The sequence below is a fragment of the Ictidomys tridecemlineatus genome, chromosome 12, assembly GCF_052094955.1.
Source record: "Ictidomys tridecemlineatus isolate mIctTri1 chromosome 12, mIctTri1.hap1, whole genome shotgun sequence".
Taxonomy (NCBI): Eukaryota; Metazoa; Chordata; class Mammalia; order Rodentia; family Sciuridae; genus Ictidomys; species Ictidomys tridecemlineatus.
The window spans coordinates 97,619,406-97,635,700 of record NC_135488.1 but is presented as its reverse complement, the minus strand read 5'-3'; the positions used below and the strand labels follow the sequence as shown (position 1 = coordinate 97,635,700).

At 45.4% G+C, this 16,295-nt stretch overlaps 1 protein-coding gene across 1 annotated transcript in view; it reads right to left on the bottom strand.

The window, feature by feature from the left end:
• Positions 1-8,803: 8,803 nt before the first annotated feature.
• Positions 8,804-16,295, bottom strand: part of Capn13 (calpain 13) — a 70,304-nt gene continuing 62,812 nt past the window's right edge. The window contains exons 18-22 of the mRNA XM_040271542.2: positions 16,155-16,223; positions 13,834-13,909; positions 11,803-11,931; positions 10,753-10,808; positions 8,804-9,859 (exon numbers count right to left, since the gene is read on the bottom strand). Coding sequence (XP_040127476.2) covers positions 9,833-9,859; positions 10,753-10,808; positions 11,803-11,931; positions 13,834-13,909; positions 16,155-16,223 — 357 coding nt within the window. The 3' untranslated portion in view covers positions 8,804-9,832. The remainder of the gene's footprint in view (positions 9,860-10,752; positions 10,809-11,802; positions 11,932-13,833; positions 13,910-16,154; positions 16,224-16,295) is intronic.

Below are 16,295 nucleotides of genomic sequence, written 5' to 3'. Positions count from 1 at the left end.
CCTCTGTCTGTTGTGCCACCTTGGCTGAAGGATGTGAGGAGTCCTTGGAAGGTGCAGCCTGGGGACAAGCCAAAGGTCTGCCCTGTGCTGGACCTAAGGCCCAAGGTGCTTCCTTTCCCTGGAAGATGGAATAAAGCTCTGGATTCCCTCAGCCATGGCCCTGGGAGCCTCTCTGACCCCTCTGGGAGCCCTAGCAAGACTCTGATAGTCAGCTTTTCAGCCATTTGGTCCAGCAACCTCTGTCCTTACATCCCATTGGGAGAAAATTACATCCTGGATCCTGAACAAAGTCCTTTGAAGGAGGAAACTGCCCCACATCTGTGGACATCAATCCAGCCAATGCAGAGGGACATAGAAAGAGGCCTGTAAAATTGGCCTGTCCTTTCTTAACTCCCAGGACCCAAGCAGCTAGAAGGGGTTGGGGGTGACATGTGGTTAGGGCAGAAAAGTGTGCAGGGGTGCTGGACTTTCTACATGGATGTCCAAGGAAAGGTCATCTCCAAGTCCTGCAGGAAATGGCTCATTCATTTTTCTGGACTTTTCTTGTAGGAAAGCCTATAATGACCCAGTGGTCTGAGGTTTTTTTGCCTGAAGAAGAACTTGTGTAACAGAGCATTCAGGTTGCCCAGGGTGTAGGACCTTCAGACTCTAGCCCTGTCTTATTCCAAATTCCACGCTCTTAACCATGACCATCTGTCCTAGCTCACCAAGCTGGGACCAGGATGCAAAATGCATTGATGTGTTCTGACCTTCTGACCATTTAGAAATCTAAGCAGGAAGGAGTTGACTCTTTAAGCAGGTGGCCAAACCATCTGAAACAATCATGACTATTCTGCAACAGTCCCTGCAGGTGTAGGTGAGCTAGCCATGTTTGTTACTTGTACACAGGAAGCATTCACTTCCAAACAATGACCCTGACCCTGTTTCTGGCCGTGAGTGTGCATGATGGAGCCGTCATTCCCACCCTACCCCACCTCTGATGGTGTCTGGTTAGAGACCCAGGCTCAGGAGCTTTTCCACCTTCTTGTACTTGTGACACACTCTTTTGGAAGTATTCCTCACTAGGAAGATGCTTCCAGAGAAAAGCTTTCAAGCTGCAGATTCTCCTGAGATTCTCCTGAGATCTGGCCTGGCTGTTCTCTGAATTTCTTCTGTTTGTTTGTGGGCCATGATCTTTTGGGGATTACCTAAGAATTACTTCATGGATGAGGAGTGAGGCACCTTCCTCATTGGCTGGATCATCTCTTCCCCAAGTGTATTTTTGAAACAGAACTAAGATTCTTCTTTGAGCCCAGTGAGAGAACTTTATGGAACATGGGTTTTATTTTGCTCTTTAGCTGTGAGACTCAGTGCCCAGGGCGATTATTCAGCACCACCAGGTGGACCACTCCCAGGTACCCACAGCACCCTCACAGTGGGAAAACTGGATTACTCTGGCTCCTCCAAGAAATGGTTCCTACTAATGGGAGGGGACCAAGAGCCAGCTTCTGCCTTCCTTTCTCACAGTGGGACACATCCTGTTCCATTCTCCACGGAGTCCAGGCTGATGGTTCAAAGTGATGGAATGAACTTCCAAGTGACCCTGGGATTACCAGGACCTGATTCAACCAAAAGACAGGCCAGGCTCCTGGAAGGTGACTTTCACTCCCCACATGGGGCAGGTTTAGATGTATCACCACCATGGGGACATAGCCCCTTGGAATGAGCCAGGTTCTTGAGTGACCACCAGGAGCTTGACCTAAGAGAAAGACATGGATACTTACCAGTAGAAGACCCTGGAAAAGTAAAAAAAAAATTTCCTTCTTTGGAGTGACCACAGAGGCCAGGCCTATAGGTGCTGTTCTGGACCCTCTGACAGCAGGAGGAGCACAGGTATCATGGGCTGCAGGGCTGATGAGCTCCATGGCACCAGGTTCCCCATTGGATGGGAAAATCCCCGAGTTCTCCAAATCCCTTACAGAGCGCTCTCCACCCGCTTTGCCCTGCCTGTAGCTTAAGTCCAAGCCATGGCCCACCTGGCCTACAGCAGCCTGGACAGAGTCTCCGACAGATGTTCCTCCCACCTTTTGGTAAATTGGAAAGGCTGAGGCTGGGACAGCTATAACAAGAGCCCTCTGTCCAGGCTGAGCTCCTGTCTGCTGGCTGAGGACTTTGGCCAAGGAGTGGCTTTTCTCCAGTGCATGTGGCTTAGAGTAAAGTGCCATTCTTGCATAGATATTTCTTCTGAGCCTATAACTGACCAACTTCCCTGCCTATTGGGTAAAAAAGGCTCAACTCTTCTTCCCTGTCTCCCTCTTCTTCCTCTTGAGTCCGAAACTCTTGTCCCTCATCCTAGTTCGCTAGTCTGCTTGCTTTGTAATAAAAATTTATTTCAGTGCCCATAATTTGAAAATTCAAATAGCACTCCAGATCAGGAAGGAAAACCACTGATTTCCTGTCCCATTCCTACTCTAGATTCTTCTCCCCAAACTCTCTTCTTTGATCCTTCCCTCTGTGTTTCTAAATACCACCCTCACACAGTTACTCCATGATTTGTCAATTTTAAATGCCTATTGACTTCTTATGATGAAAGATGGGGCTGGGGAGCTCCTAACTCACTTCCATGTCTGAATCTTCTCTTCCTCCATTCTTCTAATATATTTATTTCACTTTTTGTCCAATCAATATTCAATTTTTATTTTATTACAGTTATGTATGTACTGTTCACTGCTGAGTGAAGAAATACTCTTGGATCACATTTCCTTTCCTCTGTGACTCTTTGTTCTTCCAGGAGATAATAATTATCTCATTTTTTTAATGTAGTGTGTCATTATTCTAATAATTCTTCCAAGGCTCTCCAGCAGAATTTCAAAACCCCGCTGAACACTCTTCATCTCATGATTAAGCAACCTGATGAACTACTGGTTCAGCTGTTCCCCAAGCACACCCTCCTCCTGCCCTTGGCGCTCTCGGCTTTCTTGCTCAGATCTGGCACTGTGACTTTCCTGCCTCTCTCTACTGTTGGATCCCCCATTTTCTGGATCCCAACTCTTCCTAATGCCCCAGGAGTGCACGTGTGATTTTTGTGCTTGGGTCCACTTCTCTTCAAAGGCAGTTCCAGAAGCCTGAACACTCTGGCCTTGTAGGTGCCCTGTAACCAACAGGTTCTAGACTTGACATTGGCATCTGGAGTTTTCACATCGCCAGAGGCATATCCAGACTCCTCTCAACACAACCTGCATAGGAGAGTGACCCCAACCTCTGGCAGTCTCATCTGCTCCATGATGCCAATCTTGAGCTCAAAGTCTAGCTGGTATCTAAAAAGGAATTTTTTTGGTCTGAAGGATGGGAGAGATGGATTTATTGGAATGGAAGCAGGCCCACTCTGGAGAAGACTGTGGATGGTAATCAGCAGGGTCAAGGCCACGGCTGTCCATTTTCTACTTTCATACACATTAGGAGGAGTGGGGGCCCTTTCCTCTAGATACTGCTTCTGGGCAGTGGGAAATTTTTACAAACACTAATTTTGTTAGAATAAGGCACTCTACTGCCATATTGACAACAGATCAACGTGGATGTAAATGACATTCGCCAGACAAACCTCAGCAGGATGTGATTTGCAATGCATTAAGCCTCTAGACTCTGAAATCAATTAAGATCAGCATAGCCTCAAATGTCCAAGGCGTACATACCAATGTACAATTAGCATTTTTAAAATTATGAACTTGATATTTTCAAACCTAAGTATTACCTGCAAAGTGGCAATGGAGGCTTATACTTTGTTCAGAAGAAAAACATATTATGGGCAGGGAGGAAGAGTTCAGCCTGGTTGGTATTAATTTAGAGGACAGCAGATGGGATGAAGATGAGACAGGAAGAGAGCAAAACAAGTATCCTTGCAATGGCAATATAACCCAACTTGCCCTGTAAATTTTAGGGTACGTGAAAGACTTCTTGTACACAGTCTGTAGAAAATAACCCAGCCACAAAGACTGGTGATGGGGTTCCAAATAACCCCCATCTCTGGGAAGAGCTCATTTAGTAAATATGACCAAGCCTTGGTTTATTTTCCCACAGAGGACCAAATAAGCAGAGATAGAATTCTTTTTTGGACCAAATGCTCATCAACAGTGAAAATCTCTTTGCCATCCTGGGAGTGATGGAAATCCTGGAAGAAAGTAGCTTTGGCATGGAGGTAGTAAAGCAGAAGAATATTGTGCAGAGTTCAAAGGTGGCCTGGGCACAGGAAGGCAGATTTCAAATGATGAGGGATAAATAGGTCAGATAGTAGCTTTTATAAGACAATGAGGATCATGATGTATTGGAGATGATAACAAGATAATATAAACTATGTGCTCCCCAGGACCCCTATGGGGAAGAAAATAGAGAAATGGCTGAAATAGCAGGAAACTTGGGTGTAAGATAATATTTACAAAAGTCAGGGTGAGAATAAGACAGAGGAAGACAAACCTGATCAAATGATTTCTTGAGTCATTTGGGAAATGGTTCCTGAGTGATTTCCCTGCTTCTTGCTAAGGAGAGGGCTACAAAACAAGACACCTAGGTTCACAATCCAGCAGGGAACACAGAGAGCAAGCAGGTAATTAAAAGTGTATTAACTCAGCCAGCTACAAACACAAGGGGACTTCCTCAACCTGACAAATGGCATCGATAAAAACCCTGAACGAATGATAGCTATTAAAACCCCAAGTTAACCTCACACTGAGTGGTGAAATCCTGAGTGTCTTCTATCAAGATCAGGAGCAGAGGATGCCTGTTTTTCTACTTCTACCTGGCATTATACTAGAGGTTCTAGCCAGGACAATTAAGCAAGAAAAAGAAATAAAAGTCATACAAAATTGGAAAGGAAAAAAATAAAATTACCTCCAACTTGCAGATGACATGATTTTGTACACGTAAAATCTTAAAGAATCCCATAAAAAAACTATTAGAACCGACAAACGAGTTTAGTAAGGTTAAAGAATATAAAATCAGTACACAAAAATCAAATTTATTTCTATGCACCAGCAATAAACAATATGAAAATGAAATTAAGAAAATAGTTCTACTTGCAGTAGCATCAAAAAGAATACAATGCTTAGGAATAAATTTAACAAAAGTGTAGGACTTCTGCACTGAAAATGGTGAAATGTTTTTAAGAGAAATTAAAGATTTTTTAAAAATGAAGACATCTCATATTCATATTCATGGATCAACAATTATATTGTGAAGATGACAATATTTCCCAAATTAATCTATACATTTAAAGTGATCCCTATAAAAATCTCAGCTGCCTCCTCTTCCCATCTCTTTTTTTGCAGAAATGGACAAGCTCATCCTAAAATCTATTAGTAAATGCAAGGCACTGAAAATAGCCAAAATAAACCTGAGAACTCACCTTTCTTTATTTCAAACTTATTTCAGAAACTATAGTAATCAACACAGTGTGGCAGCAGCATAAGGCTAGACCTCTCAGACACTGGAATAGAATTGGAAGTCTAGAAATAAGTCTTTACACGATGATAAGCTAGTTTTGAAAAGGATGCCAAGACAATAAAATGGAGGAAGAATAGTCTGTTCAACAAGTGGCACTGGGAGAATTGGATATCCACATGCAAAAGAATGAAGATAGACTCCTACTTCACACACTAAAAAAAATACTTCAATATAGTTCAAAGACCTAAATGATAAGACCTAACCTGTAAAACTTTGGGAAGAAAAACAGAAGCAGATTATTTTAATTTTTTTCTTTATTTGTAGATGGACACAATACCTTTATTTTATTTATTTATTTTTATGTGGTGCTGAGGATCAAACCCAGTGCTCCACATGCATTAGGCAAACACTTTACCACTGAGCTAGCCCAAAAGCAAATATTTATGATAAGATTCTTTGTGTAAAATCATTAGGTAATGATTCCTTAGATATATCATCAATGGTATAAAAGAGAAAAGAAAAAAAATAAGTCAGATTTTATCAGTCCAAAACCCACTTATTGCAAATGATATTATCAAAAAACTGAAAAGACAATGTAATGGCTAATTTGAATTGTCATCTTGATTGGATTAAGATATGTGGATGATTAAGAGGCTTCTGGGTGTGTCAGTGAGGGTACATCTAAGAATGATTGGCATATGGGACAGCCAACTGAAATGGAGACTCTCTCTAAGAATGGGCAGCACTGTCCAATAGGATGATGGCTTGGATAAAACAAAGAACAAGGAAGCAGCAGTAGATGCAAGCTCAATTCTTCTTGAATGGGTTCTTGATTGCTGCTGCGATTATCTGAGGATATCGGATTCTAGCTTCTTCACTCTTCCAGAGCAGACTCTGCTGGTGATTCTCCAGGGAATTTCCAGAGACCTTTGGTCTCAGACTAAGGTAGCACTATTGACCCCTCTTGTTCTGGGGCTTCAGCCTCTTGGACTGTGCAGCTGCTGGTTCTTCCAGCTCTCTAGCTTGCAGACAGCCATTGTGGACTATCCAGCTTCTTATCAAGTAAGCCAACCTAATAAATCACATTTTCATAATTATATTTCCTGTGATTCTGTTCCTCTAGAGAACCCTGACTAATATAGACAACCTGTAGAATGGGAGAAAAGTTTTGCAAATGACATATACAATGAGGAACAAGTGAATAGGATATAAAAATAACCTACAACTCAATAGCAAAAAGATTAATAACTCTATTTAAAAATGGACAAAGGGTTTGAGTACACATTCCCATCAAGAAGATACACAAATGGCCAACCAGCACTGAATAAGCATTTACCAATAAGCATTTTCCATGAGGAAAATGCAAATCAAAACCACCATGAGATATCACTTCACATCCTCCAGGATGGTTATAATATAGAGATGAAAAATAACAAGTGTGGGGAGGATGTGGAAAAATTGGAACACTCCTACCCTGCTGGTGGCAATGTAATATGGTGTGGCTGCTTCGCAAAGCAATTCCTCAAAATGTTATGCATGGAATTACCACACAATCCCACAATTCCATTCCTGAGCATACAACCAAATGAATTGAACACATATGTCAACCCCCAAATTTGTACCCAAACATTTATAACAGGATTATTAACAATAGTGAAAAAGTAGAAACAACCTAAATGACCACCAAATGATAGGTGAATAAAATATGGTAGAGTGACAATGAAATATTATTTGGTACTAAAGAGAAATAAAATATTAATACATGCTAGACCATGGATGGACCTGAAAACATAAAAACACCAATCACTAAGGATCACACATTTCATAATTTGGTTTATCCGAAATATCCAGAATAGGATATTTATAATCCTATAATCTATAATCCATAGATGCAGAAAGGAGATCAGTGGTTGCCTAGGATGAGAGACTGGGATGCAGCTGGGGAGTGACAGCTGAATGAGCATAGGGATTCTGTTCATGGTGACAAGATTTCTCCACAATCATATTGTGGTGATTGGTCGCATGACTCTGTGACTATACTAAAAACCACTGAACTCTATAATTTGAGTGAACTGTATGGTGTATGAATTGGATCTTAATAAATCTCTTTTAAAAAAGGAATAGGCAACAAAAAAGAAATGTGTATTGAGTGTCATGATTGAGGAGGAATAATTTGGGAGCCCAAATGAAGGACATGGAGTTCGGTGACTAACCCTGGGCAGACAGTAAAGTCAGAAACCAGGGAAAAGATGGACAAGGGAAGGAAATTGTGGTATGCAGGTATGGCAGGAGCAGAAGCAGGAATAAAGCGTGGCTAGGTGGGTGGGCAGGCTTTTGGGGTCCGAGTTAATGATTCTCAGTTTGTCCTGTACAGTGATGGCAAGACATTGATGGGTTTAACCTGGGGCATGCAATGAATAAATTCTGGCTGCAAGAAATGGATGTGAGGGTTATGAATGGATTAGGAACCAATGCAAAAGTCAGGAAGAGGGAGGATGCCTAAGAAATTGAAATTGAAGTGGTTTGAGGGGAAAGTGGGAGGTGAAGATGCGGAAATAATTAGTTCTTCTATGACGTTCAGGTGTAATGGGAGGAGAGAGATACAGCTGTAGCTGGAAGGGGATATGAAATGGAAGAAATTTAAAAGATAGGCATGTTTGAATGGGAACTGGAAAACCCCAGAGAAAGAGACAGGTTTAGTATTCAGAAGACAGAGGAGAAAATTCGTTCAATCAGGCCCTTGCAAAGGTAGATGGTAATGAGATACAGAACACCCTCAGAGGGACATGCCCTCTAACACAACAGGAGGAAGGGAGGAAATGGTTACTGATGAAGGTGGATTTGTAGATTTGAAAAGAGAAATCCCTCATCTGCCTGCCTCCAATTCTGTAAGCAACATACGAGCCAAGAGTGAACAGGCAAGCTTTAAGTGTGATGAGCAGGAGTGTTAGGGTATGATGTCACAAGTTGAGATTAATGAGGACACTGGGCTTGACGACAGGTGTTGGTGAAAGAGGCTCAAGTGCATGTTACCATCCACCTTACATTAGAGTCCCTTCTCATATTATCCTCAAAACAGGAGGGGCTAGAAAAATTAATTAAGAAGGAATTAGAACCCCAGATGAAGAAAAGACAGAGAATTCAGTCATTTCAAAAGTTCAGGCATTTAGGCCCTGTGGACCAAATTAGCTTAAAGATATAATTGAATTGTGTCTTTGATATTAAAAACTCATGCAGACTGGAATAGGCACAAAAAAATATTGGACATGATCTCTTTTTAAAAAGGAGGAATAGGGGAATTCAAGAAAATACAGTTGAGTCAAATCATGATCTCTGCTGTTTGTTAATTTGTGATCATTAGGAATCACCAAATGTTCATCAGGAAATATTTATGCTAAAATATTATTTCTTTATTATCTATCTTGTGATTCAAGGTACATTATTGGTAGATAAAATTAAGAGTATTTAAAAAAATAACAGAATTTCAGAAGGCACTGATCATCAGACTACTGCATGGAAAACTGTTCATTTTAAAGGGACATAGGCATGCACAAAATGGTCAGTGGGAGATCCCGGATGAGAGACAACAGAGATAACTGCAGCAGAGAGGCTTTGGGTGAGACAACAGAGATACCCTCCATGCTTTGAGGCCTGAGATGTAAGACATTTAGAAGATATTTAGTCCAGTCTTTTTTCTCTTCCATGACCCAGAGAAAAGAAGAATGAGGGGTAGAAAGTTACAGGGAAGAACACTGTTCCCTCTGACACCAGGAGATGTCCAACAATGGAGAGAGCATGAGTTTCTCAGTCTTGAAGGCTTCTAGAAGAGAGATTCTGCTGGGGCTTCTCCTACAGCAAGGTGTGGGTGTGGATTATGTAACTCTAGAGTCTGCTCCATGAAAACAAATGTAGAGAAAATGGGACGTGGGTGTTGATTCTCTGGCACACTCATGCTAGATATATAAACACTGATGCCTACAGATGTCTGCGATCTGTCCAAGCTGGTAGTCAGGCAGTGGTAGAGCTGGGGCTGGATCCAATTCTCCTCTCCCCAAGGCCTGCTGTTTCTATGGCTCCGCCATCATTCCATCTCCACCATTTCTATTGCCTTTGTCTTTGTAACATCAACCAAGAACGTTAAATCCCTCATTTGTGACTTTTAGGCCACACGCTTACATGAATGTCCATTGGTCTAAATGGCCTGTGTGAAATTTTCAGCATTGGCCTTACAACTAGAGGTCCTGAGCAGCTGAGCCTCAGCTCACAAAGATAAGGTTTCTGTAATTGCTGGGGGGCTGTTCCCAGGGAATCTTATGTGTGGTCCCTGGAGGAAAAGGGGAGCTGTTTATAGCAGGAGGAAAAGATTCCAGAGTTACCATGTCGTACGTGGTCCACAGGGTCTTCTATACTCCTTGCTTTAGGTGTACATGACCAGGCTCATCCACTGAGAAAAAAGCATCATCATTACCAATGATCATTTTTTTTATTGGTGCATTCTAATTGTATGTAATTATGGGATTCATGATGACATATTCATACAAGCACATAATTTGATCAATCTCATTCCCTAGTACCTGTCCTTCTACACCTTGATCCACTTGCTCTACTCTACTGATCTCCCCTTTATTATTATTTTAAATTAGTTTTTTATTACTTACACACACACACACACAGACACACGAGGCTTCACTGTGGTATATTTGCACATGCACATAGCATAACGGGAAGGTTACAATCTTGATCACTAGCGGCTGCCCTCCCATCCTCCCTCCCTCTTGTTGCCCTCCTCCTCCAATGCATCACAACTAATTCTTTAAGCTTGTTTATTTAACGTGGAATGGAGAAAATGCCACCCTCCTCCCTTGAAAGATCTCAGTTCTGCCTCATCACTCCTTTCCAGCTAACTCCAAGTCAAGCAGGAGGTCTCAGGCCCCTGTCACAACATATCTTCTGCTCCCCCCTGAATAGCCAGGCAGTGAGAAGTGTATCTGAGGTCGACCAGCTGGCCGGTTGGGAGGCTCTAAAATTCAGTGGAAGCAAATTTAATGTACGGTGAGCTCAGCGGGTTGTTCTTTAGTTCCCTCTTGGATTTATGACTCCCACATAATCCTCTGCTTTATTAAGCTATTGGAAAAAAATAAAATCTGTCTGCCAAGATCCTAAAGCAACCTGGCAGCCTGCAATATATAAAGACAGTAATTGGAGGCAGGGGGCTGGCAGCTTGGCTGGCCTTTGAGAGACTGTTCAATACTCTCAGGAGAAGAATGCCCCCAGGGAACGGGATCAGGAGAGGCAGCCTGGGACTGTGCCTGGCCCTGGCAGGGGAAAGGACCTCACCTCCATTTCTGTCAGGTAGAGACCTTTTCCATCCTTGGAGAGGTTGCGGAATGTCTCTAGGATAAAGAAGGAAAGGTTTTGATTGACTTAAGAGGAGGGACTCAGGGCGGGCCAGGGCCCGTGTGAAGGTAAAACCCAATGAGGTTCCGGGAAGGCAGCCTCTCTTCCGCTGTGCCTGTGTCCTCTCTCTTCTCTTTTGGGTCAGGCTCTATGCTGCCAGGAGCTCAGGGCACCTCCTCAGGGTGGCTCTGTGTCTCTCTGGCCTCTCCCCTGCCCGGACTCCGAGCACCCCACATCCTTCCCCATTCAGTTGTGTGCGGGCTTGACTTTCTTTCTGGGCATGGTTTGGGAAAGTCTTGGAGACTTCTTGGTCCATGTGAGAACTCCCTGGGGGCAAGATTTAAGCTTCAGGCTTCTCTTGTTCCCTCCCAGGTTTCTATTCTCTCAGGCCTTATAAGTTGGCCCACCCAGAGCCGTAGCAGGACGGTGCCAAGAGGTGGAGGTCTTTCTAGCCCCATTCTACCTCACCCCCACCAGCTCCATTCTGAGCCACTCTGTGGACGAGGGTCTCACCTAACATCTCATTTAAAACAAAGGTGATGCCTCTAAAAAGCCTCGCACCCTCTGGCCTGCAGGGTGGGATTTCTAAAGCTTCAGGGGAGAAACCTTGCCCCCACCTATTTGCTTATGCGTGACATTTCTCCAGCAGAGACCAACACCCCTTCATGGCAGGACTGAAGCAAGATCTTAGTTGTAAGTACGAGCTGGAGAGGGGATTTAAGTGAACTGTTTCTGAGAGAGGAGCTGATAGGGAGGAGGCCCCGGGGTAGAGGAATGTTAGGGAAGGAAGGGTGCGGGAGGGAGACGGGGCCTGGCTGACCATATTATCTGTGGTGGCCTCATTTAGCACTGTCCTCTTGGAGCAAGGGTGCCTGAGGCAGGAAGCCATCCCACTGACTCCCGAAATCTGGGGGCAGCCATGACTTCCTGGTCCTCTCCTGTGTTTTTGGTCACTGCAAAGTCTCCAGAATGTGCCCATGAGACACTTACTTGCCATGGCTTCCAGTCGCATCAGGAAGCAGACTAAACTAGGGAAAGTGACCCGGCCCGTGCTGTCACTGTACCGAAGGGACATGAGGTCCAGCAGCTCGCTGCTTACGAAGATCCCTGTAAGGAAGACTGGGGTGGCAGGGTGAGCTGGTGAGCAGGGAGGGGCGGGTGGCCTTCTGCAAGGCCTGAGAAGCCTATTGAGAGGGCCTGAGGGACTCATGCCACCTTCCCTACTCGGCCTGGCTTGGCAGCCGGTCCACCTCGCCCAGAGTCTGTCTCTCAGATGCTTCTGTCTTGTCTGGCTGGGTCCCAATGACAGTTCTGGAGCTTGGCCAGAGACCACTCAGGAGCCTCAAGACACTGACTGTTCTAGAGACACATGGGCCTTTGAAATGGTCAGATAATCCCCATAGAGCAAGGGAGGTGCCAGGACAGCTGGGGCCGGCTTCCAGCCCTGTTTCTGCCAGGCCTCTCTCTGCTGGTGACTTTATAAAGTAACCGTCACCCTGATCCTGCAACTGTTAGTGCATGGGTGGTGCTAGGGTGGGCAGGTGTGGTCTCCCTGGAAGAGGGAGATTCAGCTCTAAGCTGATCATCCAAGAAAAAGGCTGGTCCTCACAGGGGAGACCAAACTGAGAAGGTGGCCTAGCTGGGCAGGAGGTCAGCACCCTGCCCTCTTTGGCCGTGCCGTCTTTCATGTCTAGTTATAAGCTCTAGGGAGGTACCAGCCCCATAGGGGACATGTGCAGACTGGTCAACAGTTGGGCCTGCAAGCTTTGATAACAAGTGGAACCTTGCAAGCCTTTCACCAAGGGACCAGCCTGGTGGTCTGTAGACCCCATGCAGCTAGAGATACATTTGGTGAGTGTAGAGTTAATAAAATGGGAATGGGGATGCTTTCAGTTAGGGTAATCACTCTCCAGGATGCCCCCCCTTCTCAAATCACCCATCTTCTTAGGGTTGACTCCAAGTGGCCCCAGAGGCTTTTCAGTTGAACTTGAACTCTTTCCATTTTGTGTCCCTTTTATTATACTGGCGTCATTAGTGAAGACTCCTTTGTGGTTTCATTTTTACTTGGCTCTTCAAGTGATTCTCAAGTTGTGGTCCCAGACCAGGGGCAGGAGCACCCACCCTGGGAGCTTGTTAGAAATGCCCTTCTCTAGCTCCAAACTGGAACCCTGATGCAGAAACTAGAGGGAGGCTCAGCCTTCAGACCTGCAAGGGACTCTGAGGAGCTCAGCTGCAGCATCACAGCTGCTGTTGTGAAGAATTAAGCGGGGGATCAAGTGGGGAGTGGGATCCTGTTTTTTTTTTACCCCTACTCCAGAGCAGGAGGCAGAGTCTCCTTCCAGAGTTAACCTGGGGACACACGACTTCATCGTTTATTAAGAAAGGTAGCCATTCCCTTACATAACCTTTGTGTGACCGTTTCCTCACAGGTACATGGGGGTAATGAATCCTGCTCTTCCCAGTTCACAGAGAGCCAGGACAATCATATGAGATGAGGTGAATAAGGACTCCTGGTGAACTCTGAAGCACTTAAGCACCCTAAGGTATTGTTATCAGTACCCCAGGACTGAAAGCTTTTGCCTACTTGAAACCGACAGGTGCCATTTGATTTAATTTAGCGCTAAGCCCTCTGTGGAGAGAGAGAGACGAGAGATCATCTGCCTGTCCGTGGGTATTTAACCTTGATTGCCCAGACACTGCACTGGAAGCGTTTGGAAGGAGAGCTCCATTCCTGCTACAAAATCAGTCATGTGGGGCTATTTTCTCACAATTAGAGCTGTGTCGGGAAGAAAAGGCAGCTGGGGGATTGCTGGGCAAGGAGAGCTCAGGTGGGGATGATGTCTGAGTCCGGAGCCCAGGTCGCCCATTAATGGCAGCGTAGGCCAGGAAGACAGGGGACCTGTGGCTCTCTTCTCTCCCACCTGCCCAGCCTCACCGCACCAGCGTGGACACAGCAATTGGAGCGTGGGCGTCGCGTACTCTGGCCCCCAACCATCACTGCTCAAAGGGCCCCTGCGTTACCTGTATTCTCTATGGCCTTCCCCAGGTTTGAGCTCAGGAGGACTCCAGAGCTCATCCGAAAGTTCTGAAAGACATGCTGATGTGGGAAAAGAAGGAAGAAGTCTGAGTTAGAACTGGGGGTGTGATCTGAGGGCTGGGATGTGCCAAAAAATCTGTTTCCATCCCTTGAGGTTGTGGCACTACAGCGTGGGTGCAGCCAGTGCAGAGCCAGGCAGAGCAGTAGGCAGAGGACTGGGGCAGGCAGGAGTGGCCACACCCCATCTAGTCCACCAGCCTGGCTGCTGCTGGGACCGGTGGGTTCCCCTCTCCCAACCTGTCCTCCTCTCTTCTTCCCACCCCTTGTTGGGGCCCTGACATGTGGGGCAGCTTGCCGCCTAGGAGGGAAGCATAGGGATCTCTAAGGAGTTTGCACAGGGTAGTGGTAAAAAGAGCACAGACTTGACAAACTGCCCAGGGTTTAAGTCCCAGCTGAACTAGTCACCACCAGATATGTAACCAATACTTAGACAAGTGATTTGATCTTTCTAGGCCTCAGTTTCCTCGTCTGTAGCATAAGATTAATTACAATACCTACCTCATAGTTTGGCTGCCAGGTATAAATGGGCAGATATTCTTCTTTGCGGGGGAGGCGGTAGACACTCTAAAATTGCTAAGGAGCATGCCTGAGGCATTAATGAGTTCTCTATAGAAAATACTGAAGGCAGGTTAAAACCTCCTCTGGGTCCAGGAAGTAGTACCTGGAAAGTGGCACACTCTTCTCTCATTTACCCAGGACTTTTCCACCTCTGCCTAATCCTCTCTGTAATCCTGGTTGTCATTGTTCTTCCCAGACGAGGAAACTGACACTCGGGCAGGTAAAGACCTCGCCTTGCGTGAAATGTGCGGTTTGTATAGAACTGAATGCATAACTCCCAATTTTAGTTTAAACACAGCTGCCCCACAGGTCCTTTTTCAAGGCAAAATAATCCCCCACATGTGTGAGGGCATCTGTGGGAAATGAGGATTGTGCAAGGGCAGCCTGAGAGCTTTTTCTTGGCCTTATTTGGCTTGGCCTGTGTAAGACAGTCTCAAGTTCTCAACTGTGTATTCTCTTGCTCCTTCACTAATCGACTGTTTTGGTCACTAATTCAGCATTTTTGAACACCACTGTTCAAAAATACACCGTAGAAAGAGGACAATAGGGACCCCCTCCCTGGAGAACCCTGTAGTGTAAAGGGGAGGGGTAGCCATGGCAACCACTGTGGTCCCTGTGAGAAACCAGATGACCCCAAGTGAGGGGTTGGGCGATGCATCCTGGCCAGCCACTTGGGAGAACCGTATTCAGACTTTAAACATGTTGCTGAGATGTTTAGTAACCTGGCTACACATTTAATATATTGGTGGTTTTCATTTTCTCAAAGCAGATCACTTATTAGTGTGGGTATACATACACATAGGAAAACTTTTTGAAAAGTACTCACTAGGTTTTACTAGTTTCTCTGGTTGGCAAGATCAGGTTTTCTTTTTAAAATTTATTTCTGCTCATCTGCATTTTCTAGTATGAACAAGTGTTACTGAGGAAAGATTCTTTTAAAGTACAAAATCATAATACAGCAGCGTGGCTTGCCTGGACAGATGTGGGCTCACATGTTAGGGGCCAGAGCCGGGAGCTAACCGGCTCCGGGGCTGGCGAGGAAGGCTCAGTGTGGAAGATGTGTCTGAGGCTGGACTCTTGAGTGGGGTTGGCAATGGCCATGCCCAGCATGCATGTAAGAGGGGAGGACCTCAAAGGTATAAGGCCATGGCATTTATTGGGACTGTCTTATAGTTGGGGCCTAAAGAAGATTGGGATGGGTCAAATGGGCTTCTCTTGGTGCAAACTGAAAGGGTCTTGTGTACCACTCTGATATCAGAGTTTAGACTTTTTCCTGAGGGTGCTGGGGAGGCCACCCGAGGCCATGGACAAACCATATCTGTGTTTTTGGCAGATCCTCTGGCAGAGGCTTCAGAGGAGAACGAGATGGACTCCCCTAGGGGATGCCATAATTAATCCGGGGAGAAATGAGGAGGACATGCCGGTTGGTGACTCCTGCTGTGGTCCCTGGTGACCTCTTTCCCCTCCAACCTCCTAGAGCATCTCTCATCCTGCCATTCCATCAGGCAGTGCCTTGGCCTTCGGGTGCAGGAACATCTCCCGGAACAAAATGTGAGCTCTCTTTGGTGGCTGGGGTCAGGTTTCCTCTCCTTTCATGCCCCTCGACCCTGGGACAGGGTTGGGCACCCAGTAAATATTTGCTAAACTTGATGAAATAAGAGTGGCAATTGCAGAGAACAAGCCATACCTGGCAGTGGACAAGGCGCCTCCACAGCCTCCCAAACTCCTCTTGGTCAAGACGCCCGTTCACTTTCAGCTGGACGAGAAGTTAAGAGTTAACTAGTCCAGGTGCCAAGAATGGGGGAAGGGGGTGCTGGTCTTGCCAATG